Source organism: Bubalus bubalis, chromosome 24 (assembly GCF_019923935.1).
Source record: "Bubalus bubalis isolate 160015118507 breed Murrah chromosome 24, NDDB_SH_1, whole genome shotgun sequence".
NCBI classification, from domain to species: Eukaryota; Metazoa; Chordata; class Mammalia; order Artiodactyla; family Bovidae; genus Bubalus; species Bubalus bubalis.
Window position 1 is genome coordinate 3,433,333 of NC_059180.1, and position 22,285 is coordinate 3,455,617.

General features: G+C 54.5%; 1 protein-coding gene across 6 annotated transcripts in view; it reads right to left on the reverse strand.

Annotated features, from left to right (window-relative positions):
* Window positions 1–2,446: 2,446 nt before the first annotated feature.
* Window positions 2,447–22,285, reverse strand: part of FBXL18 (F-box and leucine rich repeat protein 18) — a 40,102-nt gene continuing 20,263 nt past the window's right edge. For 2 of the 6 annotated variants that reach the window (XM_044936412.2, XM_044936410.2), the window contains exon 5: window positions 2,448–2,808. In XM_044936412.2, the coding sequence (XP_044792347.1) occupies window positions 2,613–2,808 (196 nt within the window). In that variant the 3' untranslated portion in view covers window positions 2,448–2,612. Of the gene's footprint in view, window positions 2,809–16,270; window positions 20,476–22,285 lie in introns of those variants that run through there. The other 4 variants (XR_006548425.2, XR_006548424.2, XM_044936414.2 and 1 more) reach the window with 3 other exon arrangements.

The following is a 22,285-nucleotide window of genomic DNA, read 5'->3' on the forward strand; positions in this document are numbered from 1 at the left end:
TGTGAGAGTTAAATGAATGAATGCTGCTGCTGCTGCTGCTGCTGCTGCTAAGTCGCTTCAGTCGTGTCCGACTCTGTGTGACCCCATAGACGGCAGCCTACCAGGCTTTCCTGTCCCTGGGATTCTCCAGGCAAGAGCACTGGAGTGGGTTTCCATTTCCTTCTCCAATGTATGAAAGTGAAAAGTGAAAGTGAAGTCGCTCAGTCGTGTCTGACTCTTCGTCGACCCCATGGACTGCAGCCCAGCAGGCTCCTCCATCCATGGGATTTTCCAGGCAAGAGTACTGGAGTGGGCTGCCATTGCCTTCTCCTAATGAATGAATGGAGAAGGCCTGCAAGGCCACTTGTTACGTAGTGAGTAACTCATAAATATAAGCTACTATGATCATACACATAAGCTACTTAAATTTAATATAACCATAAGAACGGGGCTTCCCTGCTGCCTTAGTGGCAAAGAATTTGCCTGCCAATGCAGGAGACACAAGAGATGGAGGTTGGATCCCTGGGTCGGGAAGATTCCCTGGAGAAAGAAACGGCACCCCACTCCAGTATCCTTGCCTGGGAAATCCCATGGACAGAGGAGCCTTGTGGGCTACAGTCCAGTGGGTTGCAAAAAGCTGGACATGACTGAGCGTGAGCACACACACACAACCATAAGAAAACCCCTAGAACAAAAAGGCCAAGAGCTGAGGACACATGGGGTGACCTCTGTCAACTGGGCACCTGTCTCCTCCCTTCTCCCCTTTCACCTGCCCTCTCCTCCAAGTGACGCTTCAATTCATAGCTTTGACTAGTAGTAGTCATTCTCACCTCCTCCATGAAGCCTCTCCTGATTCCTGCATATGGAAAACACTTCTCCCACCACTCAAATCCTATAAGGGTTTATCTGTCCCTGTCTGGTGAAATTTATCACTCCCTACCTTAGAATAGTTGTTTATATAGACATCTGAAGGCATTTGTTTTGTTTTGGTTTCAATTTTCATTTACTTATTTTTGGTTATACTGGGTCTTCTTGCTACACACGGGCTTTTCTGTAGCTGGGGCCAGCGGGGCTGCTCTCCGTGGCGGTGTGCAGGCTCTAGGGCATGAAGGCTTCAGTGGTGTGGTGCACAGACTTAGCTGCTCTACGGCATGTGGAATCTTCCTGGGCCAGGGATTGAACCCGGGTCCCCTGCATTGGCAGGTGGATTTCTATCCACTGTACCACCAGGGAAGACCTGCAGGTATTATTCGTTGCTGGACAATAAATTACCCTGAAACTTAACAGTTTCAAATAATAAGCAGAGACTTCCCTTGTGGCTCAGTGGCTAAGACTCCTCACTCCCAATGCAGGGGACGTGGGTTCAATCCCTGGTCAGGAAACTAGATCCCACTTGCTGCAACTGAAGATTCTGCATCCTGCAGCTAAGACCTGGTGCAGCCAAATAAATAAGTAAATAAATATTTTTTAAAAAACAGAAACAAAGAAAAATAAACAATAAGCATTTGTTACCTCACAGGGGTTCCGGTGCAGAAGGCATCCAGGAGCAACTCAGCTGTGTGCTTCTTGACCCAGGGTCTCCCCGCAGGTTGCAGTCAAGCTGCTGGCTGGGACTGCAGTCATCAGAAGGCTTGGCCGCCTGGAGGCTCCACACCCCAGGTGGGTAACTCTGGTGGCCGCAGGCAGGACGCCTCAGTTCTTTACCACGTGGACGGCTCTACAAGGCTTCTTGAGCATCCTGCCAACACGGCACTTCGCTTCCACCAGGGCAAGTGATCCAAGGGAGGGAGATGAGCTATAATGTCTTTTCTGACTTCAGTTCAGTTCAGTCGCTCAGTCGTGTCTGACTCTTTGAGACCCCATGGATGCCAGGCCTCCCCGTCCTTCTGACTTAGCCTCCACCATTTCTGCAATATCCTGTTACTTAGGTCAGGCCCACCCAGTACAGGAGGGGACCTCATGGGAGGGATACCAGGAGGCTGGGGTCGTGGGGCCATCCTAGGGGCCAGCCAACACAGCCTCTTTTTGTTCCTTCTGGGACATAAACTCGAGCACACAACTGAAATCCCGGCTCAGCATCTAACACCTGGCTGTTGTTCAGTCGCTCAGTCGTGTCCGACTCTGCAACCGCCTGGACTGCAGCACGCCAGGCCTCCCTGTCCTTCACCATCTCCCAGAGTTTGCTCAAACCCATGTCCATCAAGTCGGTGATGCCATCCAACCATCTCATTCTCTGTCATCCCCTTCTCCTCCTGCCCTCAATCTTTCCCAGCATCAGGGTCTTTCCCAATGAGTCAGCTCTTCGCATCAGGTGGCCAAAGTATTGGAGCTTCAGCTTCAGCATCAGTCCTTCCAATGAATATTCAGGACTGATGTCCTTTACGATGGACTGGTTGGATCTCCTTGCAGTCCAAGGGACTCTCCAGAGTCTTGTCCAACACCACAGTTCAAAAGCATCAGTTCTTTGGCACTCAGCCTTCTTTATGGTCCAACTCTCATCTCGATACATGACTACTGGAAAACCCACAGCTTTCACTGTATCTTACACCTAGTTGACATTAAATACACTCTAGATGAAAAAAAAAAAATGAAGACAGAAATGCCCCCTCACTGGCTGACTGTACATTGTCCAGTTAAACCCCACCTGGCCTCCATAGGTGCAGAAGATGAAGTCTCCCATGCCTGCATGGAGCAGGGAGAAGGTGACTCCTGTGGGTGAAGAAGGCAGCAGGAGTTGAGGTTTGGGGAGCCAGCAACCTCAGGAGGAAGGATGGAGGGGTGTTCAGTGGGGTGGTGACGATTTCCTGGGGCTGGACAGCTGAGGATGGCCTAGAGTAAGATTAGGAAAAGATCATCAACTCACAACATACACAAACTGGATTCAAAACTGGGCAAAGGAAAAGATAAAAATTAAAAAAAAAATTTTTTTTAATGGGCAACAAGCTTGGATAGACATTTTCCCAAAGGAGACAGACAAATGGCCGGCAAGGAAATGAAAAGATGCTGGACATCACCAAGCATCACAGAAATGCAAACCAAGACCACAAACCGGGCTTCCCTGTGGCTCAGCTGGTAAAGAATCCACCCGCAATGTGGGAGACCTGGGTTCGGTCCCTGGGTTGGGAAGATCCCCTGGAGAAGGGAAAGGCTACCCACTCCAGTATTCTGGCCTGGAGAATTCCATGAATGTATAGTCCATGAGGCTGCAAAGAGTTAGACACGACTGAGCAACTTTCACTTAATAAATTAAAAAAAAAAAAAAAAAAGACCACAAACAGATAACCGCTTCACACCCACCAGGACAGCCACTAACACAGACAAAACAGACAACAACAAGTGTTGGCAAGGATGCGGAGAAATTGGGATTCTTGTGCTGTGTTGGTGGGAACCTCAAATGGAGAATGCAGCCGCTGGGGAAACCAGCGTGGAGGTTCTCAAAAATTAACTGTAGAATCACCACCACACAATCCAGCAGTCCTAGTGGATCTACACTCACAAGCATTGAAAGCAGGTCCCTGAAGAGACATTTGTTTATCGCAGCATTATTCACGAGAGCCAAAAGGTGGGCGCAATCCAGGTGTCCATCGACAGTTTAACAAAATGCGGTCCACCCGGGCAATAGAATGCTTCTTTCAGCCTTTTAAAGGGAAGGAAATTCTGACGCCCACTACAGCATGGGTGAATCTTGAGGACATTATTAGGCTGAGTGGATTAAACCCATCACAAAATAACACTGTATGATTCTACTTAAGTCCGGTCCTTAGAGCATCACATTCATTGAGACAGAAAGTAGAACAGCGGCTGTCAGGAGCTGGGGGAGGAGGCACGGGGGAGCTGGTGTTTAATGGGTTCAGAGAGCAGTTTGGAAGGATGAAAATGTTCTGGAGATGAGGGTGGTCATGGTTGCATAACGATGCGAATGTGTTTAATAAAAAGAATGGATCACAGGACTAAAAGTAAGCACTAAAGCTACACAACTTCTTGAAGAAAACATAAGAAAAAATTCTTAGTGGCCTTGGGTTTGGGAAAAAGTTCTGAAACAAACAACACAAAAAGTCGATATAAAAGAAAAAAATCCGTAAATTGGACTTCATCAAAAGAAATGTTTAAAGTTTGCTCTTTGAAAAACATTATGTTAAAAAGCCAAAAAGGCAAGTTACGGCCCGGGAGAAAAGACATATCTGACAAAGGATTTGTTCAGCTGTTAGGAAACAACAACGTTTACACAATAGTAAGACAAATAACCCAACTGGAAAAAAACGGGCAAAATATTTGAACAGATACTTCACCAAAGACACACTAATGTCAGATAAGTGCATGAAAAGATGTTCAACATCATTAGTCACTAGGGAGATGCAAATGGAAGCCATGTGGGGACACACATGTACTCGAACCGCTGAAAGGCTAGAGTCACGGCACCAAGGGCTGGCGCGGATGTGAGTCAGCAGGCACTCTCTCAGTCAGCTGCTGCTGTTGTTCAGTCGCTCAGTCGTGTCCGACTCTTTGCGATCCCACGGACTGCAGCAAGCCAGGCTCCCCTGTCCTTCACTATCTCCCAGAGTTTGCTCAGACTCATGTCCATGGAGCGGGAGATGCCATCCTGAGGATGAGATGGTTGGATGGCATCGCAGCCAGCTGGGAGGAGTGCAAATATCGCCATCCCTTTGGGCAACAGTTCAGCAGTTTCCTTACAAAGTTAAACAGGCACCTACCACGATACAATCATTCTCCTCCAAGGAATTTATTTACCCAAGAGAAATGAGAGCTGACATCCACAGGAGATCCTGCACATGACTGTTCAGAGTAGCTTTATTCGTAACGACCAAATCCCCGAAGCTAGGTGGACGTGCCTCAGCAGGTGAACAGAGGGACAAGTGCGGGCAGGTGACGCGGTGCCTGGCCTGGGGGTGCTCAGGAGGACACAGAGGCCGCAGCCAGAGGGACCCCAGGCTCTGCAGGTGCCTCAGGGCAGGCGGGACCTGTGTGTGTGTGGGTGTGTGTGGGTGTGTGTGTGAGAGTGGGGCCGGGGGCAGGGCTGCACACAGCCTTCTGTGGCTTTGGTGGGTCAGGAGAATTGGAAGCTGTGCCCTGTGGGCCGGGCAGGCCTGGGCTGGGAGCTGGAAGAGTCCCGAGAGCTCTGGAGGAAGGAGAGGCAGCTGCTCTGGGGCCGGGGAGGGGGCCGTGGCACCCCCGGGATCTGTCACCAGGTCACCCCAGCCTCAGTGACCCCAGAGCCCAGGCCGAGGACGGAGGCTGAAGGTCCTCCCCGACCCCAAGGGCTCTGCCCATGGGCGGTCAGGCCTGGAGCATCTCAGATATGTACGCAAAGCCTCTCATGGGCAGGCTTGTGGCTAGGGAGCCCCCGACCAGGTGGGGGACCTGGCTGTGACCAGTCAGGGGGGCCCTCTAGGACCCATGACAGCCCCCCTTCAACCAGAGCATCCCCAGGCCCCTAACCCCTCTACAGCGGGGTGGTGGTGAGCGTGCTCAGGACTCCACTTCCAGGAAGGAGGGCTTAAAGACCCCACCAGCCCCTGCCTGAGCCCAACTCGAGGAGGGACAGAAGCCAGAAGAAAGGGGGGCAGGAGGACAGTGGTGGAGGAGGGCAATTTACAGCATAAACACAGCACTTGTGTGTGGAAGAAAAATATTTTCTTTGAACAAACAAGACTCTCAGCCTCGTTTCCCAGAAGCACCATTATCTCTGCACAGTGCTGCTTCCAAAAAGAAAGGAAAAAAAAAAAAACCACGGGCCAGGGACAGAGGGAAAAGAAAAAAAGCTTTTCAGCCTGAGAACAAATGCTCCAGGGCTTCAGGGGCCTTTGCAGGGGGCGGCGGGCTGGGGGCAGTGGGCAAGGCCGGGGTGCTCGGCTGCCTCCCCCACCCTGGGCCCAGGGGCCTCGTCTGAGCCAGCTTCCCTCATCTCCAGGGGCTGGCAGCACTTGGCTCAGAGCCATCCCAGGGTCCACGGCCCAGGCCCCCAAACCCCACACGGGACCTACTGTGCGCTGGGCCTGGGGAGGTGCGACCCCCAAGAGCTCAGACTACAAGCTGCACAGAGGGCCCTGTAGCAGCCTTGACTGTGCAGGGGGCGCAGGTGGGCGAGCACGCAGGCAGTGTTAGGACTCTAGACCACTTCTTTTCTCTCCCACCCCCGGGTGTGTCACTGACCCTCGGGCGTGACCTCCCGGCCCAGCACGACCCATATCCACGTAAAACACAGGCCAGTGTGCGTGAGGGTGACGGCATTGCTGTATCCAGGGGTTGGTTGGTTGGTTTTAACGTTTAGAAGTTTAAACACATGTTAGGAACAAAGATCCCTAGCCTCAGATTTTGTTTTTACAGACACGAGGGTTCCCAGAGCCTGACTCGTGGCAAACAGCCCCTGCTCCTCCCCGTGTGCCCAGCCTGAGTGCTCAGACAGGGAGGGCGAGCAGGGTCCTCTCGTGGCGGGCAAAGGGGTCTCACCATCCAGGGAGGGGCCAGAGGAGCCCTGGCCCCTGAGGCCAGAGGGGCCAGGGGGCCAGGGGGCCATGTGATAGGAAGCCCTATGACCAGGGAGATGGGGGTGAACAAAGCAGTGTGTGCTGACACCTCAAATTCTAAACACCTTTTATTTTATTTTATTTCTAAGATTGCTTTTCTGTCCTGAAGAGAAAGTTATGCACAATACTAAGTTTATAAGGCTGCTCACTGCAGCACCGTTTACAAAAGCACAAATCTGGAGACAAGCTAGATGTCCAACCATTGGGGATTGGTCAGCAGCGTGCGTCAGTCATTAAAGCTGTCACAAATCACAGCGTAGCAGCTTAGGTGAGGCAGAAACCTGTGCACCACATAAGCAATCAAAGAGAACACTGGTCACGGGCTTCCCTGGCGGTCCAGTGGTTAAGACTCCACACTTCCACTCCAGGGGGCATGGGTTCGATCCTTGGTCAGGAAACTAAGATCCTGAATGCTTCCTGGCCAAAAAAAGAACATTGGGTAAAGTTGTTTGTAGGGTATAACCCCATCTTTATTTTCTCAGTATATACATACACATAATACTCCAAAAAGAAAGGATAGGAAGTTATACTCCAAAATATTAATATTGGGACTTGAATTATTTTTTTGTTGTTTACCTACACTAATTAGATTTTCCAAGTGAACATTATTTATTATTATTATTATTTATTTGGCCATGCTGAACAGCTTGCAGGATCTTAGTTCCCTGACCAGGGATTGAACCCGCGCCCTTGGCAGTGAAAGTGCAGAGTCATAACCACTGGATTGCCAGGGAGTTCCCACGTTTTTGGACCTCCCTGGTGGCTCAGATGGTAAAGTGTCTGTCTACAATGTGAGAGACCTGGGTTCGATCCCTGGGTTGGGAAGATTCCCTGGAGAAGGAAATGGCAACCCACTCCAGTACTCTTGCCTTGAAAATCCCACGGACAGAGGAGCTTGGTGCAGGCTACTATCCATACGGTCACAAAGAGTTGGGCACAACTGAGTGACTTCACTTTCTTTCCCATCTTTTCAGGTATTTTAAAGGCCACTGGGGTTTTCATTGTTCTGTTATTTTTTCATGCTGATTCATAGGTGCTCTCTGTATTAGGGAAATGAGGGCCTTTTTTTTTTTTTTTTTTTCGGTCACACCATGCAGCTGGTAGAATCTTACTTCCCCAACCAGGGATTGAACTCAGGCCATGGCAGTGAAAGTGCCAAGCCCTAACCTCTGGACCATAGGCAATTCCCGAGGGCCTTTATTTTTATAGAAATAAATGCGTGCTTCCCAGCCCTTCTTACCACTGGCACGTCTTGCTCTCAGCGGACCAGAGACAGTTCAAGCCCAGCAGATGCTTTAAGCTCCCACACTGGCTGCTTCTGCCCTCTGGGGGCAAGGTCAGGACCCTGAGCCCTGCTTGGGGGCATGGCTGTCAGATGAGCCAGGCTTGGGCACACACATGGGTACCAGTTGTCTCCTGTTGGTTGGTTTTGCTTTTAACTCTGCTGGGGTTTGACTCTGGCAACCTTTGATGAGCCCCTCAACTCCAGACTACACTGACTTCAGTCTAGGAACGCTTTCTCCCTGGCCCTTCCAGGCAGAATGAACCTCTTCTTCTGCGTTATTTCTGTACCTTGTTCAGACTTTCCCTGTTAATTGCTATTATCATGCTGAATTCAGCTTTTAAATCATTTTTTTCTCCCCTAATAAAATAATGTTCATTTGGGACTTTCCTGGCAGTCCAGTGGTTAGGATGCAGCACTTTTGCTGCTAAGGGCCTGGGTTCAATCCCTGGTTGGGGAACTGAGACTCCCACAAGCCACTCCATGTGGCAAAAAAAAAAAAAATGTATAAATAAAACCTGAAAAGATGCTCAACTTTGCTCATAAAAGAAATGCTCAGTTAAATTACACAGAGATACTGTTTTTCACCCACCAAGCTTGCAAAATCTGAAAGTTAGAGAACACCCTCTGCTGGCAAGGCTGTGGGAAACAGACTCTTGTACATTGCTGCTGCTACTACTCCTAAGTCGTGTCCGACTCTGTGTGACCCCACAGACCGCAGCCCACCAGGCTGCCCCATCCCTGGGATTCTCCAGGCAAGAACACTGGAGTGGGTTGCCATTTCCTTCTCCTTGTACAGGGCTGCTGGGAATGTAAATTGGTTCAGTCAATCCCCGTGGAAGACAATCTGGGCAGTATATCTATCAAAACGACAAATGTATATATTTTTTGACCCAGCTATTCCTGCTTCTAGAAATTTATTTTATAGATACACGCACATGTGTAAAATGACAGATACTCAAGGGATTAATTTGTAGCATTGCAGGTAATCACAAAAGACTGAAAACCATCTAAATTTCCAACCACAGGGGATGAGTTAAATAAATGACAACACATCCATCCAGTGGAATACCACACAGCTGCCAAAACTGAATGGGGAGGTGACAGGAGAAAAGTGACTGAGCAAGAACCTTCAAAAGCTCATCCCTGATAAAATCAATGGAGAAGACTGGCAGAAATGATCAAAAGCAACTTCTGCAGAACGCTGGAAATTAACCAGAGGCTTGCAGCAACCAGGGGAGTGTTTAATCAAGAAAACCAACTGATTTCCAGTAGGAATCAAGCTTTGTGGATTTGTAATTTGTCCTATCCCACCTTCCTTTGTCTAGCTCAGCAACAGCTTTGAAAACTAACAGCCCACATTCCCAGCCCCTGAAGAAGTAGAACAGAGCTGAGGCTCTTCCAAAGCTTTATTTTTTAAAAAACCTGGCATTTTTGGACACGTCTGGTGGTTCCATGGAAGACCTCATTGGAAAAAATTACCTTTATTTAACCTAAGTCAGAGCTCACTCAGTGCTAAAAAGTATTTCACAGAGGGGCCTTTATCTAAAACAATTACAAGCAAGTGTTTTAATGTTGCAGCTGCCTGAGGCAATGAATAACTGTTGGAACAAGTAACAGACTAACCAGAATAAGAGTTAAATAAATAGATAAGAGACTAACCAAATAGCCAAAGAATGAGTTATCTATAGGGGCTTTGAAAAGCTCTGACGTATTTGGATCTTATGTCTTTGGTGGGCAAAGGATCTCTCTGAGGTCTTGCCTACAAGGCACTTACCCCATTTAAGACTCTGTCCTCATGACCTAATCACTTCCCAAATGTCCCACCTCATAATACCATCTCTGTGGGGGTTAGGATTTCAATATATAAATTTCCCTCAGTCAGGTCCAACTCTTTGCAACCCCATAGACTGTAGCCCACCAGGCTCCTCTGTCCATGGAATTCTCCAGGCAAGAACACTGGAATGGGTAACCATTTCCTTCTCCGGGGATCTTTCCGACCCAGGGATCGAATCCAGGTCTCTTGGATTGGAGGCAGAATCTTTACCATCCGAGCCACCAGGGAAGCTCATAAATTTATGGGTAGGGCCACAAATATTTAGACCACAGCATTATATGATTCCACTTACATGAATTACCTACAATAGTCAAACTGCAGAGAAGGAAGCAGAAGGATGGGGGCCCGGACTGGCTGGGGAGGGACAGGGGGAGTGAGCGTTTCCTGGGGACAGAGTTTCCGTTAGGGAAGATGAAGAGCTCCGAGGATGGGTGGTGGGGATGGCTGCAAAGTGTGAGAGTACTCAGTGCCACGGAGCTGTGCAATTAAAGATGGGTATGGTGGTTAAAAGAGGGGCAGGGATGGAGTCAATAATCATATTAAGGCCGATATAAAGAATCAAAGCGGTGGTTCCCTGGGAAGAGAGGAATGGGTGGTGAACTGGGGGCCTGGGGGACAGGAGTAAGAAAGGGCCATCTTACCAGGAATCTTCTCAGATTTATTCATTGTTTTTGTTTGTGTTGTGGCCTGACCGCACAGCCTGCCTGCAGGGTCCACGTTTCCCAACCAGGGATTAAAGTGGGCCCTGGCAGCGAAAGGGCCAAGTCTCAACCACTGGACCGCTGGGAAATTTCCTGTTCTGTTTGTTTGTTTTGCCAGGCTGCCTGGCTCACAGAAGCTCAGATTCCTGACCATGGATTGAACCCAGGCCCCGGCAATGGAAGCGCAGGACCCTAACCACCAGGCCACCAGGGCCACTCCTGTTATTCATTGTTGAGTCACTTGAATATATATTCCTATTCCAAATATTACATTTAAGACAAAAAAAAAACTGTTAATGATGAAGAACTGAGCCCGAGTTTGATCAAACCTCTGGATCCAGCTGCGCATCGGCAAGAAACACAGGCCGTGCAGATCGGCACAGAGGGATACGGTTAGGAAAAATCCAGACCGTGGGAAATTCTCCAGGTGGGCTGGCCCGGGCGCTCCAAATATTAATTGTTCAGGAAAGAAAGGGACAGACGGGACCCTCTGGACAGGACCTGAAGATACAGCAACGAAAACTGTGAGACTGGGCTGCAGTGTCATTGGGGACCCGCCTGCACAGGTGGGCGAGGCAGGTGGTCACGGCTGGAGCTGAAGAACTCTGCTTCTCAGCATGTGCTTCAGTCGTGTCTGAGTCTGGGTGACCCTATCGGGTGCAGCCCACCAGGCTCCTCTGTCCGTGGGATTCTCCAGGCAAGAATACTGGAGTGGGGTTATCATGCCCTTTTCCAGGGGATCTTCCCGACCCAGGGATCGAACCCATGTCTCCTGCATTGCAGGCAGATTCTTTACTGTCTGAGCCACCGGGGAAGCCCTGCCTCTCAGTACATTATGCTAACTCATCAAGCTGTTTGTTTTCTGTGATTTTCTGTACTGATTTTTTTTTAAAGAAAAGTTTAAAAGAAACACAGGCCTTCCCCACCCTGCCCTCGGAACAGGGGGCACTGCTCCATGGCTTGAGACTGAGTGTCCCGGGCGCGGGGCCCAGAGCGGCTGGCCAGTGGGCAGGCCACGGCTGTTGTGGAGGGAGCCAAGCCTCCGCAGTTTTTTCTGGAGAACGAGGTAACGAAGCACAGAGCTCACAGCTTCTCTGGTGAAAACTGGGCTCCGTCTTTGAAGAATTTTCTCAGACCACCAAGGTGTCTTGGGACGGCTCACTGCCCCCATACTTAGGGAGGAGGGTCTGGACCACTCGCCCCCAGGGCTGGCTCCAGGCTCTCTCCCACCACCTTAATTTGAGGGGGGTCCATTGCCACCCCAGCGATGGTCTGAATTACCCAAATGTTGCTTCTCGTGGAATCCAGTCTTTTTGTCTTTTTTTCAAGAAACGTATGTGGTTTTTTTTGTTTTTCTTTTGGCCAAGCCATACAACGTGTGGGACCTTACTTCCCGTGTGTGTTAATTGCTTAGTCGTGTCTGACTCTTTGCGGCCCTATGCACTGTAGCCCGCCAGGCTCCTCTGTCCATGGGATTCTCCAGGCAAGAATACCTGACTGGGTTGCCATCTCCTTCTCCAGGGGGTCTTTCTGACCCAGGGATTGAACCCAGGTCTCCCACTTTGCTGGCAGACTCTTTACCGTCTGAGCCACAAGGGAAGCCCCTTACTTCCCCAACCAGGGATCAAATCTGTGCCCCCTGCAGTGGAAGCTCAGAGCCATAACCATTGGACCACCAGGGAAGCCCCCAGCCTCATTTTGGTAGCCCACTCCCCTAAAGACTCCTCCACCAAAGTCTGGTGTGTACTTGTGCTGGTCCAGATTTTGCTCTGCACAAACTTGCTGTAGGAAGGACTTTTTCTAACTGAAATAGGTCATCATATCTTGTATAGAATCTTGCAACTTGCCTCTGGGATTAATAGGCAGTGAACGATTTTTTAATAGATCTAGAAATGATCTGTTTTCGTTGAGAGCGTCATCCTAGAATATCTTTTTATTTTCCTTCTTTTCTATTTTTTAGAATATGTTTTTAATGACATTATTTTATTCACTTTCTTTTTATGTGTGTTTTTTGTTTCCATCTCAGCATTAATTTAATCTGTGCCCATGGTAGAAAATCTGGAAAAAGAAGAGAATGAAAACGCGCACACTGAGAGGTCCTCCCACCCACGGGAAGCGAGCCTGCACTTCCCTCCAGTCCCTCTTCCACCCCCCTCTTCTCCTGCCTCGCTTTCCTGGTGGGCTCTGAGTGCAGAGACAGAGTTGGGGACCCCCCCCACCGCCGTGTATTCCTTTTCTATCGCTGATATCATGTCAATGAGCACCGTTCTGGAAGTCAGGAGTCTGACCCGGGGCTCACTGGGGTAAAAATCAAAGTGTCACCAGGACTGTGGCCCTCTGGTGGCACTAGAGGACAGTCTGCCTCCTGGCTTTTCCCAGCTTCCAAAGGCCACCTGCTTCCTCAGCTTGTGACCCCTTCCTCTGGCAGCGTCAGGCCGAGGCCTCATTCAAGGCCCCCTCCTGGACTTTCAGGAACCTCTGTGATTCCACTGGGCCCATCAGAAGGACCGCTCATCTCAAAGCCTCATGAGCTGCAAACATAATCCCCCTTTGCGGTCTGGGGATGAGGGTGGAGGTGGCTTTGGGGGCCACATTCTGTCTCTGCAGATGGCCGGGCCTCATGCTGCCAGGACCCAGGCCCAGGGTCCGTTTAGGAGGTAAGTGGGCGGGAGGGGCTGGGACTGTGGATGAGACTAGGAGCCTCAATTGGGGAATATGCAGCCAGAGGTCACCACCCTCCCTGGACACAGATGCATGTGGTAGGGAATCACCAAATTGCAGGAAAAAATTTTTTTATTTATTTGGCTCACTGGATCTTCACTGAGGCACACAGGATCTTAACTGCAGCATTCAAACTCTTAGTTGAAGTATGAAGGATCTAGCTCCCCCGACTGGGAATCAAACCCAGGTCCCCTGCATTGGGAGTGCCGAGTCTTAGCCACAGGATCACCAGGGAAGTCCCCCTACGTCATCTTAAGTCTATTACTTTTAGTTGATCTGCATTGCTCGCTTGGACGCCTTCACCATCATCTCCATTCTGGGGAGTCAGTGCATTTGAAATCAGGGAACGTAGAAAATAAAAATTCCCGTGTGGGACGCAGTTGAGAGGTGACCTCCGCATCCTGAAGGCCAAGGGCTGAGATGGGGGCTGTCATCCTGTGCAAAGATGCTAAACCCACTCCTCAAATACAGCTCTGTGTTTCCAGTTTCCTAGAAGCTCCTCCTTGCCTCTAAAAACTCTCCCTTAGACCCAGAAATCTCGCTAACCAGAGTCTCTCCTAAGGAAATCTTTCTAAATATAGAAAATGCTCCAGCACAAGGGTATTCGGGCCATTTTCCTCGGAAGAGTGACTAATTAGAGACAACCTAATTGTCCGACAGTGGGGGGCCAGCCGGCCGGTGGCAGCAAACTGCATTATTAAAGTGATGAGTCCGGGAGAATACAGGCAGCCGCCTGCATCACCATGCGTGTGCACAGGACCGCGATCCGGTGATCACAGCTACAGACGGTTTCTAAAAGCCCGGAACAAAGGCTTGAAGGACATTAACAAAAACAGCAGCGGAGGTTCTCTCTGGCTGGGGAGGGCTGGGGTGATTTCTCTTCCCCTTTGTTCTACCTCTCGGAAATTTTCAAGTTCCCTGGGAAGAGCAAGATAGAAAAGTCTGCCTTTCAGTGAATTGGTTGTGTTCCCCAACTGGTGTGTGGAATTAATGCCATCCCTTTGTGTGGGTGAGTGAACGCGTGTGCGTGTCACGTGTGTGTGCATGTGAGCGTGCACGGGATGTGGAAATGGAGTGTGTGCCCGAACGTTGGGTGCGGGTGGTCTGAGTGTGACTGGGTGTGAACGTGAGTGCGGGTGGATGTGAGGATGAACGCCACATACATCAACGTGTGTGCGTGTAAACGTACACACGTGAGTGGACACGTGTGAACATGGGGGCATCAGTGTGGGTGTGTGAGCAAGTGTGCGACCCTGTGACAGTGTGAATCTGTGTGTTCGTCTGAATGTGTGAGAAAGGGTGGGGCCTAAGTGTGTGGTGTGAATACTAACGCAGGGGTGTCTGTGGACTTGCCTGTGAGAGTGGGGGGGTGTGAATGTCAGGTGTGTGCAAGTGTACAGACATGAGCACGTGTGCTGGAGTGTTGGTGACTGTGTGCACGTGAAGCTGTGAGTGGATATGTGTAAGCATGAGTGTGTGTGGACGTCAGGCGTGGGCACCCATGTGACGGCCAGGTCTGAGGGCACATCTCTGGTGGGCAGCCCGCGCCCCTCACAGTGGGGAGAGAAGCCCGACTCACCCACATGGGGGCGTCCCAGCCACAGGCCCGGCTGAGGTCCTGGGAGAGCCAGCCCTGACCCCCCAGCGCGTGAGTGAAGGAGGTCCCGGGCCCCCAGTGGCTCCGGACGAGGCGGAGCCCAGGTCAGCCACCTCGCTGTGATCTGTGCGGATAGCCTCCCACGGAAGCCCGGAGCGTCTCTGAAAGGCTCTTCCCACCCTGCAGTTGAGGGTTTGCTGTGCGGTTTTCTGAGCCTTGCACCCCCCCACCCCACTCCACTGGCCTGTGGCCCCAGGGACCATGTCTCCCGTGTGTGTGAAGCAGAGCCCGCGGGGGCTTCTCGCACCCACCCTCCCGTCCAATGAATGCCCGCTGCTGCTGCCCTGGACACAGAGGGCAGAGGGTCAACCCTGCCCCTTTTGGGAGGGTCACTGCTGAGACCACTCAAGGATCATCCCCTCAGTCTGCTCACCTGCTCCCGGCTGGAAGTGAACCATTGTGGGGAGTCCCATGGGGGCACCCGGGGCTCGGGCAGAACTGGGAGGGACAGAGGCTCCTGTTCCTGAGGAACAGGTCCCGAGTGGCTGCTGCTGCTCAGGTAGGTGGCTCACCTGGAGGACCAACCGGCAGCTCAGGAGGCGTCGCTGGACCCCCTCTGCCCACCTGATGGCCCCTGCCCTTGTCCCTCTGTCCTGCCCACCTCTGGGCCCAGCCCAAGTCCAGGTCCCCACTTCTCCCCAGACACCTGCCCACCTGCCCTGAGCTCCTGCTTCAACGGTCCCTCTCCATCCTCCCCCTGGCTGCAGGCAGGTCCTGGAACCCAATCTAGGGCAGGAGGTTTCCACGTAAAACCGACGCTACCAACATGCCAGTCCCGACTGGACACACACAGTGTGATTTCACTGGATGAGTTCCCCAGAGTCAGCTTCATAGAGACAGAAGGGAGGCGGGTGAGGAGTTAGTTGTTAGTGGGGCAGAGTCTCAGTTTGGGAGGATGAGAGTGCTCTGGAGATGATGGTGGAGCCGCTTACATGACCACGTGAATGTACTGACCACCACTTAACTGTCCAGATATAAATGGTTTAGACACTAAGTTTTATGTCATGTACATTTTACACCTGGAAGACACAAATATGTGTATTAAGTAAAAATGAAACTGGCTCGGTGCCCAGCACCCCCGTGTAACAGCTGCACCGACCGGGCCTCCGCCAGCCACGCCTGTGCCCCTCCTGACCTGGCCTCCGCCAGCCACGCCCCGCCTGCGCCCCTCCTGACCCGGCCTCCGCCAGCCACGCACAGCCTTCGTGCGGAGGGCAGCCCGGCCCCCGGCGCCCTGCATCCCTGCCCGCCAGCCCCGCCCTGGCTGTGCCCCTCCTCGTGGCCTCTGCCCATCCCCACCCTCCAGCCCCCAAAGGCCGAGTCAGTGGCTGCCCCCTGACAGCCCCAGGCAGCGAATGGGCCCCGTTTGGGGTCTCACGTCTCCCTCCAGGGACCCTCAAGTGGCCCGGTAGAGATTCTGTTCTCAACACCTGAACAGCAGGAGGTGACCGGAGCACCCCCACCTCGGCCCACCCTCTGGGGTTGCAGAGGGGGTCGCAGGGGAAAGGTCAGGGGCGCCCCAGCTGGAAGGACCACACAGCTGCCTGGTTTTGCTAAATCAATTCCACTTTATTTGAAACTTTTGACATGCCACAAATTTACATGAAAATACCCATTCGAAATATAAGTTGGAACACAAAATTCAGAAGCAGCTTCACCAAAGGACAAAGAGGTCTGTCATTGAAAGGCAGGTGACGCGAATTCGGTCACTTAGCACCTGGTCACATACACACATGCTGCGAGACACCCTGGCACCCCCGCCCCACCCCATCACGACCGATCCTGTGCTGAGCGGGACTCTCTGGCCAGAGGGGCAGGCAGTGGTCAGATGGGCAGGTGGGCGGGCGGTCAGTAGTCCAAGTGGCAGCCAGGAACTGGCTGGAGGCAACCGATGGCCGTGGGGTGTCACGTACCATGGCACACGGGCAAAAGCACACACCTGCACACAGCCCTCTGCCCACCCCCACCGCTCTCGCACCCTCGCTCCCTCGGTGGGCACAGCAGGGCAGCTTCTGGATACTGCTGGCCTGGAGTCTGGTACAGCTGGTGCCCCAACCCTGTGCTATTATGCAAGACCTCATACTTCCGAGTTTTTTGAAAAAACTTCAGAAAGTAATTTAGACGACTCTGGTCAGCCTGTGTGGGACCTTGGGTTTGTGTGAGTTTCTGTGGGTGTTTGCTCATCACGCCCGGCAGACCGGAGACACTGCTCGTCAGAATCCTGTGCCCTGAGCCCTCCGCACAGGGAGGGGCCAAGGGCCGAGGCCACCACACCACAGGTGTCGGCGTCCACATCTCCCTCAGTGGGGGCCACACTCCAGTATCCTCACCCACCAATCTCCCTTCTTTCTTTTTCCAAGGTCTCAGCACTTTTCAAATCTTAACGGAACAGGGAGGCTGAGAAGCAGCAGAAGGCTGAGCAGTGCTGCTCAGAGGGGGACGGGAGGGAGGACCCATCCCGGCAGGTCCCCCGCTGCCAGGCTGGGTGGGTTGGCAGGGTATGCACTGGGACCCGCCACCATCCTGGCCATGCACCAGGAGACCACCGGGGCAATGAGGTTGTGACCGCTGGGTTCAGGCCCTCCGGCCAGCAGAGACCCAGGCACCCTGGCCCCACTTCCCCAGGCCAGGCATCTGCCAAACTTCTGCTCCTGGGGCCCCGGATCCCGCCTCAGGGTGGGGCTGGGCTGGGGGTCAAGGGAGCATCATCTTGAACACCCAGCCTTGCAGAGCCACCAGAAGAGAGCGCCTCGGCCCCAGGCCCGAGCAGAGAAGCCCTTGGAGACCTGGAGAAGGGACCCTCAGTCCTGTCTTCCCCGGTCCTCAAAAGGCAGTCAACAGGCCTCCGGGACCAGGAGCACCTTCGGGCCGGTGGTCGGGCTGCCTGGAGGCACTGACTTAGCAGAGCCCAGCCCCAGGAGCAGGCAGGGCCTCTGGGTCTGGGGCAGGGCCTCGGGGCTGAGGGCAGGGCACCGGCAGAGGGGCGGCTTCCGGAGGCCAGCTGGGGTCTCTTGTTAACAAAGAGAGAAACGTCTGGGTCCCCTCCTCCCTCATTCCCCACTCCCCGGTGTCTGTCTCCACACACCATGCACACACACCACTCAGACATGTATGCTCCCACACTCGTGTGCACACCACGAACAAAACCCTTACATGGCTGACTACACGCACGCTCCATGCACACAGCACACACGCGTACACACACACAAGTGTGCACGCGCAGGCCCCAGCACTGACCAGGCCCCTCTCTGCAGGCAGCATATGGTCCGCCGCTTAACAGCCCAGTTCCGCCAATTGGGGACCATCACGGTGGGTTCTTCTCCCAGCATAAAATGCTGCAGAATATAAATTGCAATTAACAACGGTGCCAAAATAGCACTTAGTGAGAATAAGCACATTATTGACATCTGGTGAGTCCTGTCCCGGCTGCAGGAGCAGGGGAAATGCTTGCTCTAAGTAAAGGGTGGTCGGGGGGACACTAAAAACACAAGCCCCCTCTCAGGGGGCTGCTTTCCAAGGCAGCTCGCGCCCCAGCCTCCCGTGAACGGCCCCTCCCAGCCCTGTTGGCTGGCACAGACGAAGCTGTTGGTTGAAAGCACTTGCTTATGAGAACCATGGCTGCCTGTGGGGAGGGTCCCAGTGGGAAGGTCCGTCTCTGGCCTGAGCCCAGGTGCTGTGGATGAAGACATGAGTACCAGGGCCCCTGGGTCTCCTGCCCCCATCCTGGGCTGATTCCCCAGGCTGGTCAGGCTGAAACTGGCCACAGCCCTGCTGTGAGGGAAGCGGTCAGTCCCCAAACCACCTTCCTGATGGCCCTGCAGGTGGTTTCTAGGTGCATCCGACAGAAATGCCCAGAAATGGATGGGGGGGAATCCCACCACCTCTCAGACCCTTGTTCACAGCGTGTGGCCTTGTCTCTCCAGGGCCCGGGGCGGTCTGGCCTGCAACCTGTGAGGACGCCAGAGGAGCCGGCCAGGCCCGTGGGGTGAGGGCCCCACCACGGGGCGTTCCCCTGGAGCAGCCGGCACGCTGGCCCCTCCAGGCAGGAGGCAGAAGGCTGCCAGTGGCACCTGGGGAGGGAAGGGGACACCCCACGCTCCAGAGCAGACAACAGCACCCACAGCAGGAAAGCCACGGGGTGGGGGAGGAGCCCAGCTCCACGTGCAAACACACGGTCTGCCCAGTGCAGGGAGGTGAGAGCAGGGCCCGGGCCACGGGGCAGGAGGCCGCCAGATGGTGCTTAGGAGGACTGACCAGAGCGCTGGGGGCCTGTGTGCATCCGGGACCCTGACCCCAGGCGCGCTTCTGCCCTCCGAAGGCCTCCTGATCCCCTGGGCCTGGTTGGGGGAGGGCTGCTGAACTGTCTGCCCCAGGAGGACCCCAGGAAGGGCAGGCGAATGTGGGCTCAGGGTCCAGGTCCCTTCAACAGGCGAATGACAGGACAAGAGACACGCAACGGAGGCAACCAGCATGTGCAACAGAGCAGGAAGCCAGCGAGGCTGGGGGCCACGGAGCAGACAGCAGCCAAGGTGGGCAACAGTGGTGAGGCGGGCCTGGCAAACTGCACGCCCAGCCCAGAGTGGGAAGGAGGCCAGCCCCGGGCCCTGGGGAGGCAGCCTCTCTGGAGACCCAGCAACCCCCGGCTGGAACGCCCCGTGACGCCGCTCAGCCTTCCCGGGACATCTCCAGGAGCATCACCAGGGGTGTCGGGGCAAGACTCTGGGTGCAGAGACCCCAACCGGCACCCTCGGAAGCCCACCAGCCGTGGGGGTGATGGCTCTGGGGGAGAGTCTCGGGGTGACAAGGCAGAGGCACCCGGTGACCCCAGGGTGTGAGGCTGGGACACGGGGAGGCTGCCCCCCCGTTTTGGGAACAGCTGCGGTGCCATTTTTTTAAAGTGCTAAACACAGCTCTCTGAAATAGGGTAATGGGGTTGCCTTTCCGGCCTCACACGTCCTTTCTGGGTTCTAATATTTCAAGTTTTTCTAACGAAGCAGGTCTGCCTACATTTCCCCAGCAACATGGACCTGCAGCTTCCAAAACCGGTGGCCGTGACTGTGTGCGGCCGGGGACGCCCGGCCATCCGCTGCTGGCCTCAACCTGCCTGATGTCGTCTGACTGGAAAGGAACCGGAGACAAAACCGGGTTAACAGGAAGAAGGGAGCCCCAAACTGCAGCCACACACCTGGAGCTCCCCTCTGCCCCGCCCGGAGCCTGGAGGCCGCCGGCCAGCAACACAGAGTCAAGGGACATTCCTGGGCGGGGGGCACTGGGGCCACGCGGGGCTCTGGGGACCTGGCTCCAGTGAGTCCACACCCCCGGAGGCACCCCAGCCGGGCCCCCAGGTCACCGGCCGGCCGGCCTCGCCTCCCTCCTCCCCATCTCAGCCGAGGGGCGCTGAGGTGGAGTCTTCACAAGGAAGCGCTCAGGGGCCGGGCGGGCGCGCGAGACAGCCCGGGGGGTGGCTTCCTTCCCCCTGGGACCCCGGGGGTGCGGGCCCGGGCGGCGGGCAGGTGCAGCAGCTGTGGCTGAGGGGAGGCCACACGCCTGTCCAGGCCATCCTGGGTCCGTGGCTGCGGCCAGGCGCCCACTCCCGTCACCACCACAGGTTGGGGGGCTCCTCAGCCACTCTGCTTTTAAACAAGGTGACCTCATCCAGGTGCACCATGGGCACGTCCCGGATCACGTCGGTCAGGCCCTCATGGAGCAGGGGGAAGACGACGACGTTCAGCGCTGGCCGCTCTGCCTGGAAACTGAACCAGAGGGAAGCTGTTAGCAGGCCGCGCGCAGACAGGCTGTGTCCCCAAGGTGCTGCGGCTGACGCGGGAGTGTGCGCGGGGGCCTTCCCGCTATCCGAGCAGGCTCTGTCTCCCCCGGGCAGCGGGGAGGTCCCTGAAGGTGACACCAGGGAGCCGCAGCACCGAGGTTGCACAGGCAGGACTCGGCAGGGACGGGGGCCAGGCGGCCAACCCTGTACACACACAGACCACCCAGAAGGACACCGACTCCCAAGTCATGTGACGTCGTCACTCTGCCGGGATGACACGTCCCAGCGCCTGCCGCCAGCCCTGGACCTCTGCGGGCACGTCAGATCAGCCTTCCACCTCGCGCACCCTTGGGCGCCAGGCTCCACCCCGTGGGGCGGGGGACAGTTTACAAGGAGCATCTGCTGGGCCGGGCACCACGCTGGAGCTGACAAGACGTCACCGCAGGTCACCTCCCCACAGCCCCTGGCCAGCGAGGTGACCGCCCCCTTCCCACCCAGAAGCCAAGGTACCTCTGGTCACGGGAGGAACTTCCATCCCATATTATTGCAAAGGGCGAGAGGCAAGAGGGTGGCCACACAATTTGCCAGAGCTAAAGCCAGGCCGCCCCCCAGCCCACGCCTGCTGCAAGGAACGAGGAAACGGCGGTCCCAGCCTCCCTCAATCCCCCCAGCAGCACTGCACTGGATTTTGACATGTGCAAACTGAACGCCAGAAAGGCATTCATAAAACTCGATGTTGTGGCAATAAAGACGCTGAGGAAATGCCTCCTGGTTCTGAGCACCGTGTTCTGCTCCTGGTGGGAGCGTCTGACCATGAACCTCGTGGGCAAGTCCTCACCTGCAAGCCTGCTGTGCGATCTACTTGACTTGTAACAAAATATTCTCAGGTGTGGGACGTGCATGCAAGCCGCCTGCCTGCCCACCTGCCTCCCCGAGGCTCTTATGGAGCCGCCGTCAAGATGCCGAAGGGGATTAACTTCTCACCGGAGCCGAGAATGCAGCTGCCCCTTAAGAGCAGCCCTGACCTGCGACTCCTGCCCCAAGTAAACCGACGTCCTTCCCAAGGCTTTCTCTGGGGTCAGCACCCAGGTCAGCCCCGATCTTGACAGAGAGGGGTCTGGGGGGGTGCTCAGTCACCCTCATACCCCTGAAAGGCACCTCCCAGACCAAGGAGCCCACACGCCCTCCCAGCTGGAGTCTCACCGTCCCCACGCAGAGTGAAGCCTGGACAAAACGTGGACATGGGGCAGCAGTAGGGAGAGCAATCGCTCCTTCCGAGGGTGGGGCTGAGATCCCCTCTCCCTTCCCGGGGGCAGGGAGACAGGCTCTTGGTGGGGCTCGTGTGGAGGGCCATCGATGGGTTGTAATGTTTGTGTGTACAATTCAAGTGTGGTTTGAGACTGGAGTAAATCGATACAAGGAAAGAAAATTAAACTCCTTGCTGTCCCCCATGTTCGGAACCAGACGGATGAGCCACAGCAGGGGAGGCCGCCTCTGAGGGCCGCTACCCTGACCAGGGCAAATCGCGTCACGAGAGGAAAGACCCAAGGCTGCATGCAGCCTGAGGTTGCAAGGACAAAAGCCAGACCTGCCAGGTTGATGGGTTCACCTCCAGGCATGGTGTGCGTGTCCTCCTGGGCACCCCCACCTGGGCACCGCCCCCCATGCCCAGGTCCACCCTCAGCAACCCCCACACCATCCTGGGCAGCAGAGGCGGGGAAGCCCCCGCCTCCCCTCACTGCTAGCCTGGATCTCATCTAGGGTAGAAAGAGGCAGGATGTCTGGAGCCCGCGCTC